At 41.5% G+C, this 17,401-nt stretch overlaps 2 protein-coding genes across 4 annotated transcripts in view; both read right to left on the bottom strand.

Moving 5' to 3' along the window:
- Nucleotides 1-17,401, bottom strand: part of GLDC (glycine decarboxylase) — a 148,131-nt gene that overhangs the window by 78,249 nt on the left and 52,481 nt on the right. The window lies entirely within an intron of this gene.
- LOC117999082 (transcription factor BTF3-like) lies at nucleotides 12,041-12,629 on the bottom strand. Its single transcript, XM_034988010.1, has one exon. It carries the CDS (start codon nucleotides 12,527-12,529, stop codon nucleotides 12,041-12,043), a length of 489 nt encoding a protein of 162 aa, XP_034843901.1. The 5' UTR covers nucleotides 12,530-12,629.

The raw sequence follows: 17,401 nt of genomic DNA, 5'->3' as shown, positions 1-17,401 counted from the left end.
ATTACAGACAGAAAACATCTCAAAAGAGAGTTCCAATTATAGTTTAAGACCTTTGTTTTCTTTGACTATATATATGAAAACAGCTATATGAAAATATAAGAATCAATCCCCCAGCAATACTAAGTACTGTATGCAGAAAACTCAAAAATCCCGAAGCAACACTCAATTACCCTCCAGTTTGGTTCCTCGTAATTTTTTTTTGGCTTTGTTAGAATTGCCCAATTATAATACTTGCCTCATTCTGAGAGTCTTCTGTTCCCTTTACATTTCTGTGGTGTTTACACCAAATAATTCTGCTTTCTTGGTGTGCCTTGGTGGCTCAGTCAGTTTAAGTGTTGGACTCTTGCTCAGCACAGCTTCTGCTTGTCCCTTTCCCTCTACTCCTTCCCCGCCCCCCCTCAAATAAATAAATAAAATATTTTTTAAAATTCTGCTTTCTCTTATTAAAATATTGTTTTCCCTTTTAAATTGCCTTATACCAATATTGGTATAAGTCTTAATACATGACCTATATTTTTCTCTAAAACTCCTCTACTAACTCTGATGTTTTTTCCTTTGTGTCACTTAAAAGACTACTTACGAAAAGGCCTTCACCCAACAGTATAAAGTATCAGTTGTAATAAAAGATGCAGTTTTCTTTTTTTTTTTTAAAGATTTTATTTATTTGACAGAGAGAGATACAGCGAGAGAGGGAACACAAGCAGGGGTAGTGGGAGAGGGAGAAGCAGGCTTCCCGCAGAGCGGGGAGCCCGATGCGGGGCTCGACCCCAGGACCCTGGGATCATGACCTGAGCCGAAGGCAGACGCTTAACGACTGAGCCACCCAGGCGCCCCTAAAAGATGCAGTTTTAACCAGCATTCCCATTAGGATTCTTTGATAATTAAGAAGGAATAATAAAAGTTCTTGGATGCAGGTGACCAAATGACCTATTTGAGGTCATTCATATAATAACAACAAACTCTGACTTCTGAGCATTACTCTTGGCCAGGAATTGTACCAAATGCTTTTCATGCAGCTCAGGAATCTGAGGCATGCACAGATCACTTGCCTGAGGCTACATGGCTTCACATTGAATGGTTACAACCCAGTCTGTCTAATTCCAGATCCTACACTTTCCCCGCTGGGCCAGGTACAGACCTGCTACAGGTATGGCACTTACACTGAAAGACAGTTTCTAGATCAAATGACCTTACATGGTTCTTTCTCTGCCCTTCTGCATAAAGATACATCATTCTGCTAAAAATTTAACTACTTGGTCAAATGTCTGGCTCCTTTACGATCTTCTCAGGGATTCAGTCACTTAAATCTTAGAATTGCCTGATTTTATTGTTACTATATCAGAGAAAAATCTATATACAGCAGTCTCTAAAATGGCAAACTAGCTAAGAGGATGCTTCACTTTGTTTTAATCCTACTGAACTCTATGTAAATACTACTCTCGTTAATCCTTCTTTATCCTCAAAGAAAACACTTTTACCCTCCATCCCACCTTCCCACTCCATATGCTTTCACAAGAAATAAGTTCACAAGAGATGTGTCATTTTGCCAGACTAGGTTAAGGAAAGATAAGACAGTTTTGTAAGTATCAGTTTCATGAGTAAATGTCATCCAACTGCCTTTTGACAGACAATCTTACCTTCTTCCATTGAAAGTTTAGGAAATGTAAGTGAAAGTTCAATAAACCAGTATCTGAGGAGATATGCAAGTGCGGCATCCTTAGGAGCAATCGTGCAAGAAACCCAATCACTTCCCAAAGCGTCCTTCTGAGAGGTTGATTGAGAACCCATTACCAGCTGGGATTGACTAGCAGTTTCTGGTAGGCACACAATTCAACAAGGCCAACTCCAATTAAGATCTTGTGCAAGACGGATCCCTGTTCCATATTATGTCATGAGGAAAAAAGGTCTAGCTCCCAAATGAGAATGGTCTGTGAAGGGCTTTATCTGTCAAATCAAGAGTTTAACCTTTGGGAATAATAGAGTAATGAATAATATGATCTTTCCTACATTATAGAAAGATAATTATTGATATGGTGGCTAGGTCAGAGGGGAGACCCTGGAAACAGGGAGATATGGTAAGAAGCTAGTACAGGAGGGAGATGGAAAAAGGAGTGTTGTGAATTGAACTGTGTCCTCTAAAAAGATATGTTGAAGTCCTAACCCCTGGTACCTGTGAACGTGATCTTATTCGGAAATAGGGTTTTAACGATGTAATCAAGTTAAGATGAACATATGCTATATTAGGGTCAGTCCTAATTCATGACTGCTGCCCTATAAGAAAAGGGAAATGTGGACACAGAGCCACACATATGAGGACAACACCATTTGAGGACAGAAGCACTATAGGATCAAGTTTTGCTTCTCAAGCTTGACTTTTTTGTATTTACCTTCTTTTGGGAACAAAGTGAGTTAAACAAATGAGCAGTCCTCTGTACACCAAGGACACACTAATGGACACTCTTGAATCATCAAGAGTAGGGTGGGTTCTTGGCTATGCTTCTGAAATGCTTCCCATTTACTCCAGAGCAAACCCCACAGCAGTGCACGTTCTTCTCTTCCTTCCAACCTGACAAAAACAGCTTCCTCCTGTAAACAGGCCCAATTCCAGTAACTGCCTTCCTTAATGTGAATGGCCATGAAACTAACCAGGGGGGGAAATGAGACAGAAAGAGAAAGGGACAGTGTGTCATTCTCCAAATGCTTGCCTACAGTCAGTCACTGTGCATTCTTGTGCACCCCCAGCCACAGAAGTCCTCATGTAGTCCTTCAGGAATTCAAGCAATAATTTCTTTTCTTACGGAATAAATGCCTGCTTTTGACCTTGTTTATTCCTCTGCCTCTGAGCATTGCATAATGCCCTGGTTCTAATGTACCAAGAACAGAGTTCAGTGACCTCGGCACCACTCTCTAAGAATCCACAGGTGGATCTCACGCTGTTCCTCTTCACAGAGTTCAGAATGAATGATTTCTCCTTACATAATTCCACATAAGAGACTTTCTAATAGCAGCTCCCTTGGCACCAGCACCTAAAATATCAAGCAGGGCTTTGTACCAACCACTACAACAAATACGTACTTTCTAACAGGAATAAACCAATTTAGCTATTAAATAGTCAATGCACTCTAGGCCCAGGTTTTTGTTTTTTTCAAGATTTTATTTATTTGACAGAGAGAGCACAAGCAGAGGGAACACAAGCAGGGGGAGTGGGTGAGGGAGAAGCAGGCTTCCCGCTGAGCAGAGAGCCCGATGCGGGGCTCGATCCCAAGACCCTGGGATCATGACCTGAGCTGAAGGCAGCCGCTTAACCAACTGAGTCACCCAGGTGTTCCTAGGCCCAGGTTTTAATTTTCCATGTATGTGAATTTTAACAAGAATAGAAAAAATGTCATTAGAAAAGACAGGCAGGCTGTACTGAGTGCATATACACATTGTTCCCCACCCTTAAGCCTTATCCCTAACATATAACTCTATGGTTACTTTTTGTGTCAATTATATGAAAAAAATGTATCCATGCTTTGTTTTTGGTTTTTGGCAATCTTAAAATATTAGGCCTAAGTTTCCAGAGAAAGTATATATGATTCTGCCGTTTATATTAAAAAAGGAATAAATAGGGGCGCATGGGTGGCTCAGTTGGTTGGGCGACTGCCTTCGGCTCAGATCATGATCCTGGAGTCCCGGGATCGAGTCCCGCGTCGGGCTCCCTGCTCGGCGGGGGGTCTGCTTCTCCCTCTGACCCTCCTCCCTCTCATGCTCTCTGTCTCTCGTTCCCTCTCTCACACATAAATAAAATCTTAAAAAAAAAAAAAAGGAATAAATACATATGCATATGCTATATATTAACAGAATATCTATGGAATGATTCTCAAGAAACTGATAGGAGGAGACTGAAGGAGTCTTGCTTTCTCAAAACTGACATATCTTTCTGTTTTTTAATTTTGGACAATATGCCTGTTATTCAAAAATTAAAAATTCAATTAAAATGTTATGCACAGAACAAAATCCTCCTTGTGAAATATATGAGTGCAGACAGCTGTCAGTCCCCACAGTGGCCAAAAGTCCACAGAGAATTTTCCGGAAGTCAGAACAACAGCCACTCAAACCAGCGTCGGAGTCTCCCTCCCACTCCCTGCCCTTCGTGTACTTGGCAAGATACTCAGAAAAGGTCTCCAAGGAAATCATCAGGACTGAAAACCAACACAATCATATTTGAATTTGCCCAGAAAGGCCTTTTTCTGTCAGATGCTGAAGGGGAAAGCTGGGGCCAGAATGTTAGGACAGAGACTGCCTTAGCATATTTTTCTTGCCAACCTGCAGATCCTTGGCTTCAAAGCTACTCAGAAAACCATGGGGTGGGGTCAAGGGTCTCAATCAAGATAAACAGACCATGAATGACAGCACTTGTCAGGACATTTTCTGATTTTCTCAGTGGAACCTGGAATTTGCATACAAATTCCATTGTAATTTATAGCCTTTCTGTATCATCACCTAATCATTTGCAACACCCCTCTCCTCCCCCCATAACAGCCTGACTTAAACCCACTTACCCAGCCCATAAACCCTACTCCCTCTCATTTGTCAAATTTCCTCCCCCAACAAAGGACAGTTTCACAACCAAAGTCTGTGAATCACAGAATTTCTTCATTCCAGGAAGGTAAACCAATCTGTAAGCTCTGGGTAGTATAGAATAAGGACATGGAAACTCTTCAGATTGAAAACTCTTTGAGACTCAGAGGGGCACCTGCCCTATGTGACAAGATGTGGTTGGGACAGGACAATGCAGGCCTGACTGGGGTTATGATCCACCTGACCCTAATCCTGCCAGGTTCTTCCCCATCTTATTGCTCAGTTAATTAACATCCCATTGCACCCAGCCCCTCATTACCTCCAGGGGCACCTCCAAAGCCAAAAGGAGCTGAGGCATGTCCCTACAGCCCTTCTTGTTCACCCAAAAGAAATACAGGTTCAAGATCTTAATACTAGCTGTAAGAAAATGAGAACAACATCCCACAGTGGGGAAGTGGGGACAAGAGGTATGATGTCTGTTATTTTCCCCCTGGTCTTGGGTCACAGTACTTTCTACGGGAGGCCTCCTCTATCACCTCTCTTCATTTAATCTATGAACACTTTTTTTTTTTATTATGTTCAGTTAGCCACCATACAGTACATCATTAGTTTTTGATGTAGTGTTCCATGATTCATTAGTTGCGTATAACACCCAGTGCTCATCACAACACGTGCGTTTTTTAAAGAAATGTACAGAGAAACATTGCAATTCACGTTTATCTGGAATACCAGTTTACCTATATAATCAGGCCAAATGGTAAGTTTTAAATGAGAATCAGGGTGGAAGTCCTGGAGTATTTGTCAGCCAGCAGAGCAAAAACAAGAAGGGAAGGATATGTTCTAGGAGTCCAACTCAAACAATTTAACATGCTTGCAGGAAAGAGATAGTTTTTTATAGATGAAAGGAATAGGCATAGGGAGAAAGTTATAGTCCAACCCAGAATCTCACCCACTAAATTATAATCTCTTGGGGTGCCTTGGTGGCTTTAGTCATTGGGCGTCTGCCTTCGGTTTGGGGTCATGATCCCAGGGTCCTGGGATCGAGCCCCGCTTCGGGCTTCCTGCTCGGCAGGAAGCCTGCTTCTCCCTTTCCCACTCCCCCTGCTTGTGTTCCCTCTCTTGCTCTCTCTCTGTCAAATAAATAAATAAAATCTTTAAAAAAAAATAAATTATAATCTCTTTGTGAGGAGGGGCATAGCAAGTTGTTAGGCACATAGTAAATGCTCAGAAAATACAGGTGAATAAAGGTGTTGCAATGAAAACTCGCCTAAATATCTAGCTCAATATTCACAATAATCACCCATCACAGAATCTCATGATGACAAAGCAATGCACAAACTGTTCTCATGTTTAGTTCAAATGCATCCTTAAAAGTATGGGCTTCAGAGAAACATTTATAAATGGAAAACCCACAGCTATTAAGTTCTGTGAAATAACACAGTGCATTAATTAATACAATAATTTCAGAGTTTTAGAAATTTTATTTCCTCATTGTTTAATCAGTATGTTGATGATGTGGGCATTGAGAATCCTTACTAAAATTCTGTTTGCATTTTTATAAAAATACTTTTGGGGGGGGTGTTAAGCATCCACTACTTGGATGCTCACAATAGCTGTTTTGAACCTTACCCACTTTTCTCTAATGTTCAGTCTCATGTTTCCTGTCTCTCACTCACATCACCAGACAGGCAACCCCTCAACTCTTCTTACTTCTGAGTGTCCTTACATCCTCAGGTGGACTTTACTCCCTCTTATGCCTAAGAAAGGCCCAGAATATGCGAGTAGGGTCCACAACCCCCTGCCTGAAAATTTACCCTCCAGCTTCTTTAATTACTTCACTTCAGACAGCTCTGCCTCCTTTTACATGCTCTATTTCCCAGCATCCTGACTTCCACTTTTCTCCCCATATTCCATCCCTAGGACATCTCACTCCCATGAATTCATTTAGAAGACTCACTAAATCTGGAACTCCATCTCTCATCTCTCTCTCTTGAGCTCTAAACTCATTATTTCCAACTATTGTTTCAACATTTCCAAATGCATGTTCCATGAACACCTCAAACAATTCTGCTCAAACATTCATGATCTCTCCTTCCTCCAGAACCCTCTGCTTCTCCCTGTTTCTTGTTAATGACATTACTATCACCTCGAGACACTCAGCCTAGAAATTGACAGCCCACCTGTTGCCCCTCTGGATCAACCACCATGTTTATACTAAAACCGTAATCCCCATAGGCTGCTCCCAGCCAATTACTAAGAACAGCAAGAGAACTAATGCAGACTCATTCTTGCAAGATATGGGAACCTTCCCATGGGTGACTTTAGCTCAAGGACTCCCATTTGACCAAAACTTTCTTAGATCTGTGCTTGCAGCCTAAGATTTTCCTAGCCATTCCTCCCCTTCTCTCTCCCCTTCCACCAGGGTCAGACCTCACAGTCCAAAGACTCCCCTGCCTTCTCCTGTTCCCACTCCCAATAAATTTCTTGCATATCTAATGTCATCCTGGTGAGTACATTTTGGTGGATCTGAACTAATGCACATTTCACCTCTAAACTTTCCAACAATCTCCCAGCTGGTCCCCTTGCCTCTGATCTCAGAGGCACTCTGCAAAACACAATCATGTCATTTCCCTCTGTAATAACTGTTAATGTCTTCTCATTACAGAGACAAAACAAATTCCTTATCATGGCTCTGAGCCCTCTATATATTGTTTTCAGTGCCTTTCTGCAGACATGTTCTACATACACGGTCATTCACCATATCCCTCAAATAACCATGCCTCTGCTCATGCCTTAATATCAGCCAAAGCATTCATCCTATTTACAGATCTTACTGCTACTCAATATCTATCTCCCTATTAGTTATAACCTATAGTCAGGGATCATATCTTTATCATCTTTTACCTCTTGACTCTTACCCTCAGTGACTGAAACAGTATGTTATCTCCAATAGAAGCTTCTCAATAAATGAGAAAGGGAAGAAGATGGAGGAAGTTATAGAAATAGATTTGATGATAGTAGCTTATAACCCACTGGTGACAAAGGTGAGTGGGGTGCCACATTTAGTGTGTAGGCAAATGGTCCTGTGTACCTTAATACTCCTTAGCAGTAACACTCTATTTATGACACAGTATGACTGATTTCATTGATGGCATTGAATATTTTTATTTTTTATTTTTTTTATTTTTTTAAAGATTTTATTTATTTGACAGAGAGATAACAGAAGAGCACAAGCAGAGGGAATGGCAGAGGGAGAGGGAGAAGCAGGCTCTGCACTGAGCAGGGAACCCGATGCGGGACTTGATCCCAGGACCCTGAGATCATGACCTGAGCCGAAGGCAGACACCTAACCATCTGAGCCACCCAGGCGCCCAATAGCATTGAATATTTTTAAAAGTTAAATAAAAATCATTGTAAATTTAAGATAGGAAGTATGTGCTAATTTGGATGAATGTGGCAGTTTTTAAAAAAATGTCTGCAGGGAAAAAAATGTCTGCAGGATGTTTTTAGGGCAGTGAAACTATTCTGTATGATACTTAGAGGTGGATACATGTCATTATACATTCCTCCAAATCCAAAGAATGTACAACACTAAGAGTGAACCTTAATGTAAACTATGAACTTTGGGTGTTGATGTGTCAATGTACATTCATCAGTTGTAACAAATGTATTGCTCTGGGGGGTTTATTGATAATGGGGGAGGCTATCTGGGGGCAGGACGTATGTGGGAACTCTGTACCTTACATTTAATTTTGCTGTGAACCTAAAACTAATCTAAAAAATTAAAGTCTAATAAAAAAATACATCTGCAAATTTGTTTACAGTCCCTTTCAAAGGGTGGAGACTTAGCATAATATCCTCTAGGTCTATCCATATTGTTGTAAATGGTACAATCTCATCCTTCTTGTGGCTGTGTAATTCCTTCTTGTGGCTGTGTAATATTACATATTAATATTACACAGCCACAAGAAGGATGAGATCTTACCATTTACAAACATATATACCACATCATCCTTATTCATTTTTCTATCTGTGCATACAGGTTGCTTCCATATCTTAGCTATTGTAAATAATGCTACAATAAACATACGGGTGCATATATCTTTTTGAATTAGTGTTTTCTTTATTTTGAATTAGTGTTTTCATTTTCTTTGGTTAAATACCCAGTAGTGGAATTATTGGATTGTACTTTATTTCTTTAACTTTTTAGAAACTCCATACTGTTTTCCACAGTGGCTGTACCAATTTACATTCCCACCAACAGTGAACATGTTTCTTTTTCTACAACATCTTTGCCAACATTTGCTGTTTTTATTTTAGCCATTCTGATGCATGTAAGGTGATATCTCATTTTGATTTGCACTTCCCTGATGATTAGTGATGTTGAACATCTTTTCATGTGTTTGTTAGCCATTTGCATACCTTCTTTGGAAAAATGTCTATTCAGGTCCTCTGCCCATCTTTTATTTATTTTTTTTAAGATTTATTTATTTATTTATTTGAGAGAGAGAGAGAATGAGAGAGAGCACATGAGAGGGGGGAGGGTCAGAGGGAGAAGCAGACTCCCTGCCGAGCAGGGAGCCCGATGCAGGACTCGATCCCGGGACTCCGGGATCATGACCTGAGCCGAAGGCAGTCGCTTAACCAACTGAGCCACCCAGGCGCCCCCTCTGCCCATCTTTTAATCAGATTGTTTTTTTAGTGTTGAGTTCTGTAAGTTCTTTATATATTTTGGATATATTATGCTAAGTGAAAGTCAGACGGAGAAAGACAAATACCATATGATTCCACTCGTAAGTGGAATCTAAAAAACACAATAAACAAAAAACAGAATCTGAACTATAAATACAGAAAATTGGGGGCGCCTGGGTGGCTCAGTCGTTAAGCGTCTGCCTTTGGCTCAGGTCATGATCGCAGGGTCCTGGGATGGAGCCCTACATCGGGCTCCCTGCTCCGCAGGAAGCTTGCTTCTCCCTCTCCCACTCCCCTACTTGTGTTCCCTCTTACTGTGTCTCTCTCTATCAAATAAATAAACTCTTAAAAAAAATAAAAATAGAGAATTTGATCATTGCCAGAGAGGAGGGTGGGGAAATGGGTGAAGGGCAGTGGGAAATACAGGCTTCCAGCTATGGAATGAATAAGCCATGAGAATAAAAGGCACAGCATAAGGAATACGGTCAATGATATAATAGCATTCTATGGTGACAGATGGTAGCTGTCCTTGTGGTCAGCATAGAGAAGGTATAAACTTGTCAAATCACCATGTTGTGCGTCTGAAACCAATGTAACATTGTGTGTCAACTATATTCAAATATAAAAAAATTTTTAAGTGAAAGTTAATTCCTCTTCCCTTGAATTCAGGTCAGACTTAATGAGTCACTCTAATCAACAGAAAATGGTGTTAAGTGATGCTATCGGAATTCCAAGGGTAGATCATAAAAATGGATAGCTTTTGCCTGGCTTTCCTTGAATTACTGGCTCTGGGGGAATCCGGCTGCCATGTGAGGACAGGTAGGCGGCCCGTGGGAGGCCCATGTGGGGGCACTATGACCTCCCACTCACAGCCAGCCCCAACTTGCCAGCTGTCACATGTGAGCCACCCTGCAGGTGGCTCCTCCAGGCCCAGATGAGCAACCGCAGTGCGACTTCAGTATTGTGAAAGACCCTGAGCCAGAACCATCCAGCCCAGCTGCTCCTGGAACTGTGAGGATAATAAATGTTCATGGTTGTTTTAAGCCACAGAATTTTGCAGTTAATTTCCTATACAACAAGAGATAACAGATGTAATAGCTTCCTCCCCCCAAAAGGTCAGTTTTTAAATTAATATTAAAGAATTAATTTCATTTATATAAAATATATTTGATGATACTGGATAAATTCCATGATCCTTTAGCAAGATGAAGAGGAAAAAAAGTTGTTTTTACATTTTAAAAAGTTCTTTGTCCCAGTCACAGGACCTATTTTATTTGGCCTCTCATCACTATATGTTTACATGTTTGTATCCTTTATATGTCTAAAAATAAGGAAGTCCAAAACACTTTATTATTTCTTAAAGATTTATTTGAGAGAGAGAGAGAGAGTTAAAGAGAGAGAGCAGGAGCAGAGTGAGAGGGAGAGAGAAAATCTTAAGTAGACTCCACACTGAGCACAGAGCCCGATGTGGGCTCAATCTCACAACCCTGAGAACATGACCTCAGCCGAAATCAAGAGTTGGACACTGGGTGGAAGGATGGGTTAGCCTGGTGATGGGTATTAAAGAGGGCACGTTCTGCATGGAGCACTGGGTGTTATGCACAAACAATGAATCATGGAACACTACATCAAAAACTAATGATGTATGGTGATTAACATAACAAAAAAATTTTTTAAAAAAAGAGTTGGACACAAACAACTGATCTACCCAGGCACCCCCACAACATTTTAATGCTAAAAATAACTTATACAGGTATCAAATTTGTATTCTAATTTTGAAAAGAGGGGGAAATTTTGGATAATTTTAGAATTCATCTCTTTTAAAATTAATATTTTTATTTCTCCACTTCTATCAGGATATACCTCCACCATTTAACTGAAATACCACTGGTATAATAAAAAATATATTTGGTCTCTGGAATTTGAGTAATAGGATTCTTTTGTTATTCATAAGAAGCCCTTTGAGCAGTGCCTGGGTGGCTCAGTCAAAGGTCTGTCTGCCTTCCACTCAGGTCATGGTCCTGGGGTCTTGGGCTCTAGCCCCAGGTTGGGCACCCTACTCAGCAGGGAGTCTGCTTCTCCCCCTCTCTCTGCCCCTCCTCCACCTCATGCTCTCTCTCAAATAAATAATTTTTTAAAAAAAATAAGCCCTTTTGATCACACCTGAGTTCATGCTAATGAAGTGATTGAGAGGGGTGCCCTACATAGTCTCAGGATGGGTCTGGCTAGAAAGACCAAGAAAAACCAACTGATTAGAGGGTTGGAACTTTCTTGGCCTCACCCAAAGACCTCTGGGAAGGAGAAGGGTTGGGGGTGGGAGGATATAGATTAAGCTCTATAAAAACTCTTGAACAACAAGTTTTGATGATTTTCTGGGATGGTTAATGCATCCACATGCCGGTAGGGTGGTGAACCCCAAGTCCCACAGGAAAAGAAGCTCCTGTGCTCAAAACCCTTATGGACCTCGCCCTATGTACCTCTTCATCTGGTGGTTCATCTGTATCTTTTATAACATTCTTTTTTTTTTTTTCCTAGGCAAAGAACTTTATTAACCTTGTTTCAAACTTTATTCCCAGGCTTCTTCAGCTTAACTAGCTGCAAAGAATGAATTTTGTATAAGCAAAAACTGAAAAGAGCTGCAGTGTCCAAGGGGCTTGGGCTTAAAAATATTAGAGATCTAGATTTTATCAGATCCACGAACAAAATTTTAAAAAGCAGTCATAATATAAAATAGCAGCTCCCAGTAACTTCTTCAAGTTTTATGTTCTTCAGAAGTTGACTCAATTCAGTTTGCTTCATTCTTGGAAGCTTCATCAAAATTCTCCACACGATCTGGAACTTCATCATCATCATCCTCTCCGGTAGCAAGTGGTGCTTTTCCATCCACAGATTGTTTGGGCAGAGCTTCAGCCAGTCTTCTTAAACTAGTCAGACTGTTTGCACCAACTTGGTTTAAGATACTGGGTAACATTTCTGGCAGCTGCTTTGTCTCAGCATGGCCTGTAATGGTGAAAGTGTTCGCTGCCAGTGATGCCTGAACTTTGGGGTTGTTAAAGTGGATCACTGTTCCTTGGTTTGTGAACATATTCACTTCTTCAATACCAGAGATATTGTTTACCCCTAACTTCTTTAAGGAGAACTGAAGTTTTTTATCATCTGCTGTAGCCGTTCTATGAACCACCTTCTTCTTTCGGCAAGCAGTTCCTTTCCCACCAATGCGCACTTGTGCTTGCAGTTTGGCAAGTTTCTCCTGGTTCATGATAGTTTCTTTCATCTTGTTGGAGCGGAAATGGGACCGCGCGGGGGAATAGGGTTGGCGCTCAGGGGGTCTCGGGCGGACCAGCTGAGATTAGGAGCACACATGCGGGGACGCAAGATGGTAGCTCTCTTTAAAATAAATCGGTAGGGCGCCTTGGTGGCTCAGTTGGTTGGGCGACTGCCTTCGGCTCAGGTCGTGATCCTGGAGTCCCGAATAGAGTCCCACATCAGGCTCCCTGCTCAGTGGGGAGTCTGCTTCTCCCTCTGACCCTCCCACCCCTCGTGCTCTCTCTCTCAAATAAATAATTTAAAAAATAAACTAACTGGTAAACATATGGAAATGTTTCTCTGAGTTCTGTGAGCTGCTCTCGCAAATTAATCAAATCCAAGCAGGGCGTTGTGGGAACCTCCAATATAGTTTGTTGGTCAGAAGCACAGGTGGACTTGGGATTGGCAATTAAAGAGGGGACAGTTCCGTGGAACCAAGCCCTTAACCTGTAGGATCTGATGCTATCTCCAGGTAGATAGTGTCAGAATTGAATTAAATTTGTAGAACACCTAGTTGAAGAACTGCTTTGTGGTGTTGGAACATACCCAGAATCCCCAAATGACTGACAGCATAAGTATTCTGGTAAGATTCCATCAATGATGAGATTCCAACAATACTAAAATACTTCCTTAACTGTGCTTGCCATGTTGCATTTCCCTTTTCTTTTTCTCAGTGAAGATACTGCCTTTATTTCTTTGCATTTTTTCCTTATATACACACCAAAAAAACAGTCAATGTAAAGATAATTGCTTTTGCTTCTAACTCATTTACGTTGTTTCAAAAACCCTTATTTCTCTTCTTTATTCAACTTCACATTTCTGAGTACTCATAGCATTTTTTCCATAGTTCCCATGGCACCTGGGACTTTTTAACTTTCTGACATAATTTATATTAAGAAGGTAAGGAGTAAGCTTCTTGAGAATAGTGATTATGTTTATTCACCGATTTTTCCTCACAGTGCTTTGCACATACTAGATGGCCAGTGAAATTTAGCAATTTGGGCAATAGACCAAGGTTATCACTCAGATCAGCTGCTGTCTGCCTAAAAAGAATTAATGACAAAAATATAAGGACAAGACAGATTCTATTGTGAGAGACTATATACACAAACAATGGCTAGACCATATACTACCACATAACTTTCACCCACAACCTGCCTGCAGCAACCTGCTCAAGAAACCAACACCCTTTCTAAAACAAACAACAGAAGCCAGTCTTCTGTAAGTTAGACTTGCAGAAAGCCAAATTGCTATCTTCAGTGACAATTCAACAAACTGTACAATAACTTATGTAATAATTGGACCAAAATTATTGGCCAGGACTTGATTAATAATTGACAGCTTCCTGAAGTTTGGTCTTGGCTTCCAATGTAGGACCAGCCATACAAAGCCAAATATGCATCCTTAACCAATCACACAGGATCCCCTGATTCTACTTGCCCCCCTACATCTTCTGCATGCCAATAGCCCCCAACATGGGCATACCTGAAGCCTTTCCTTTATTTCACTATAAGGCTTTCCCACTCATCTGCCAAAACAAAAGTCTGATTCCCTTGCTACAAGTTCAGAATAAATAGGCTTTGCTTTTCTCATTTGGTTTGTCTTCATTTATTTCCACAGGAAATAAGGAAAACATGTAAGGAAAATCCATTGGTATTATCCTAAGGATAAAATAATTCATATAAGCTGGTAACTTGGTCAGGAATAGGGCAAGGGAGAGCCTTGTCACAAACTCTATAGGCAAAACCCAGTGATGTATGTCATCCAGCTGAAAGACACCTGCCATCCACAGTCTGGGGAACAGCTATTCTGTTTAGGTGCCCTAGAGGTCAGTGCAGAAGAGTGCCCAACCCCACCCAGGTGACACAGTCACCACCTGCAGCTGCATTACACAACATTCCCTCTAGTAACCATTTATTAAACACCACTCTAAATGATGTGGCTTAGAACATTAAGTTCCCACAAGTTCGTCAAAAGTCTCATTGTGACAGCTCAGCTGCTTGGTTCTGGTTGAATAATTTGAACATTAGAGGGGTTAGTTTCTTCTCTCTCTTCCTAAGCATTCTCACAATAAGCAATGTGCAATTTTGTGTAAACTTTAAACCCTGCAGCTTCTGTGAAGTTATAAGCTAATTCAGTCTGGTTAGCTTGAGATGACTTCACTGAAAATACTACACAGCAAGGCACACCGTAGCTAAAAGTGATTGGGTTGGTTCATAAAGTACTTTTAAATTTGGTAGTAATTACAAAATATATAATTATTGTAGAAAATCTAGAAAAAGCAAGGGAATAAAAAGAAAGCTAAAATCATCCATCATGGCCCATCCAGGGAAATGAATGCTCCCATTGACATATATCCTTTCAACTTTTTTTTCTTTATGTGTGTATGTGGGTGAAGGAGGGTGGATTCACTTGAACAGGATGACAACAGGGTTTTGAATTGCGTAGTTTTCCTTATTTCTTTGAAGCATGATTTACTGAGAATCCAACTGATAATCAAGGTATTCTTTCAAAGCACTTAAATGTCCAAGGGGAGGGGAGCATCCTCACAACAGATGAATCATCTGTACTTTCTTGATTCTGTCAGGCCACTCTGTCCTGTACATGATAGTCCCTCTGCCTGCAGCAGCCTCCCCCAGCCTTGTCCAGCAGAACATCACTATTCATCCTTCAATACCCAAACCTAGTCCTGCACCTGTGACCCCTTCCCTCTCCCTCCTAGTGGCTGAGTGTTCCCACATCTGTGCTCTCAGCATGCCACTGCATTTCCAACAGAGCAGTTGGCAAATGGCAGGGGGAATCTGGTATGACTGGATTTGTGCATATCTGTAAACAGTGTAGACAATGATTTAGACTAGTGGTTAGAGGGTGGACAGTGGAGCTGGGCCGCCTGAGTCAAATTCTGTCTCCACTGCACGTTATGACATATCCTCTGTATGCCATGATGTCTTTATCTTTAGAACAGATAATGGTGCTTACCTCACAGGGTTGTACTAAGGACTAAACTAACACATGCAAAGCACTTTTAAAAGTGGCCAGCACATGGTAAGTACTACATAAATGTTTGAGATTATTAAATTATGTGTAAAAACTAACCCAAGTATCTCTGTGGTACTTATAGCTCTGTCTTCTTTTTGCTCAGCAATGAAGGCATTTAAGACTCATATAACTAACTAGCTCTTATTAGTTTCCTATGTATACAGTGAACAAATATTGGGTCTAGAATTCCTCTCTGACTACAACAGAACATGGGCATTCAACATTAAACCATTTGGATAATGCTGCTCCACTATGGAAATGCTACTACTGGAAGTTACATGGACCAATTTCCTCTCCCCAGGTGGAAAACATTCATTAAGCATGATGTGTGCACACCGCAAAACACTGATGCCTGTCTGACACATTCTGTGCCTGTACTAAGCAGAGCTTACTCTTCCAAGAAGCAAGCTTTGTTAGAGAGCCAGTCCACTTACAGGCAAGGAAGTAGCGGGGTTGGTGGCAGGGGGACCTCCTGACTGGGCAGTATTTTCTGAGCCACCTCAGAATAACCAGATGGAACCAGCCCCAAATCTCACAGAAGCCACTGAGTTTAAAGTTTAAAGGTAAGTTGCAAATTACTAACAGGAGCCTGATTCCAATGAGAGAAAGGAGGAGAAACGGAATTCCCCAATGTTCACATTATTCAGCTGGAAATGAGTAGCTGAACTTTTTTTTAAAAAAAGATTTTATTTATTTGACAGAGAGAGACATAGCGAGAGAGGGAACACAAGCAGGGGGAGTGGGAGGAGAAGCAGGCTTCCCACGGAGCAGGGAGCCGGATGCGGGGCTCGATCCCAGGACCCTGAGATCATGACCTGAGCCGATGGCAGGCACTTAACGACTGAGCTACCCAGGCGCCGTGAACTTTTTTTTTAGATAGACAACTTTGACGTGTTTCCTAGGCTCTAATGCTCTTAAAAAACATCTTATTTTAGAGTATACTGTAAAAAGGGCTGACCTAAACATTTTCTGACTTTGAAAGTCTCAGAAAGGCATTACCTAAGGCTTGCTTTAAAAATACACAACTCGGGGGTGCCTGGGTGGCTCAGTTGTTAAGCGTCTGCCTTCAGCTCGAGTCATGGTCCCAGGGTCCTGGGATCAAGCCCCACATCGGACTCCCTGCTCAGCAGGAAGTCTGCTTCTCCCTCTCCCACTCCCCCTGCTTGTGTTCCTGCTCTCGCACTCTCTCTGTCAAATAAATAAATAAAATCTTTAAAAAAAATAAAAAAATAAAAATATACAACTCAGTTGGGGCACCTGGGTGGCTCAGTTGTTAAGCGTCTGCCTTCGGCTCAGGTCATGATACCAGGATCCTGGGCTCGAGCCCCGGGACAGGCTCCCTGGTCAGCAGGGAGCCTGCTTCTCCCTTTGCCTTTGCTGCTGCTCCCCCTGCTTGTGCTCTCTGTCAAATAAAAACTTTTTAAAAAAAAATAAAAATATACCACTCAGGAGGTGCCTGGGTGGTTCAGTGGGTTAAAGCATTTGGCTCTTGATTCAGTTCAGGTCAGGATCTCAGGGTTGTGGGATCGAGCCCCATGTTGGGCTCCCTGCTCAGTGAGGGAATCTGCTTGAGTTTCTCTCCCTCTGTCCCTCTCCTAGCTCACTTTATATATAAATAAATTCTTGGGGCACGTGGGTGGTACAGTCTGTTAAGCGACCAACTCTTGATTTCGGCTCAGGGTCCTGATCTCAGGATGGTGACCTCAGGGTCATGAGATCAAGCCCTGCATTGGGGAGTCTCCTTGAGTTTCTCTTTTTCTCCCTCTGCCCCTTCCCCCTTAAGATAAATGAATAAATCCTT

Source organism: Mirounga leonina, unplaced genomic scaffold, assembly GCF_011800145.1.
Source record: "Mirounga leonina isolate KUSES-001 unplaced genomic scaffold, KU_Mleo_1.0 Mir_447, whole genome shotgun sequence".
In the NCBI taxonomy this organism is placed as follows: Eukaryota; Metazoa; Chordata; class Mammalia; order Carnivora; family Phocidae; genus Mirounga; species Mirounga leonina.
Note: the sequence above shows the minus strand (reverse complement) of the source record. Positions and strands in the feature narration are given on the sequence as shown.

Coding starts and splice junctions, on each gene's coding strand:
- LOC117999082 (XM_034988010.1), bottom strand. CDS start 12,529: ATGAAAGAAACTATCATGAACCAGGAGAAACTTGCCAAACTGCAAGCA.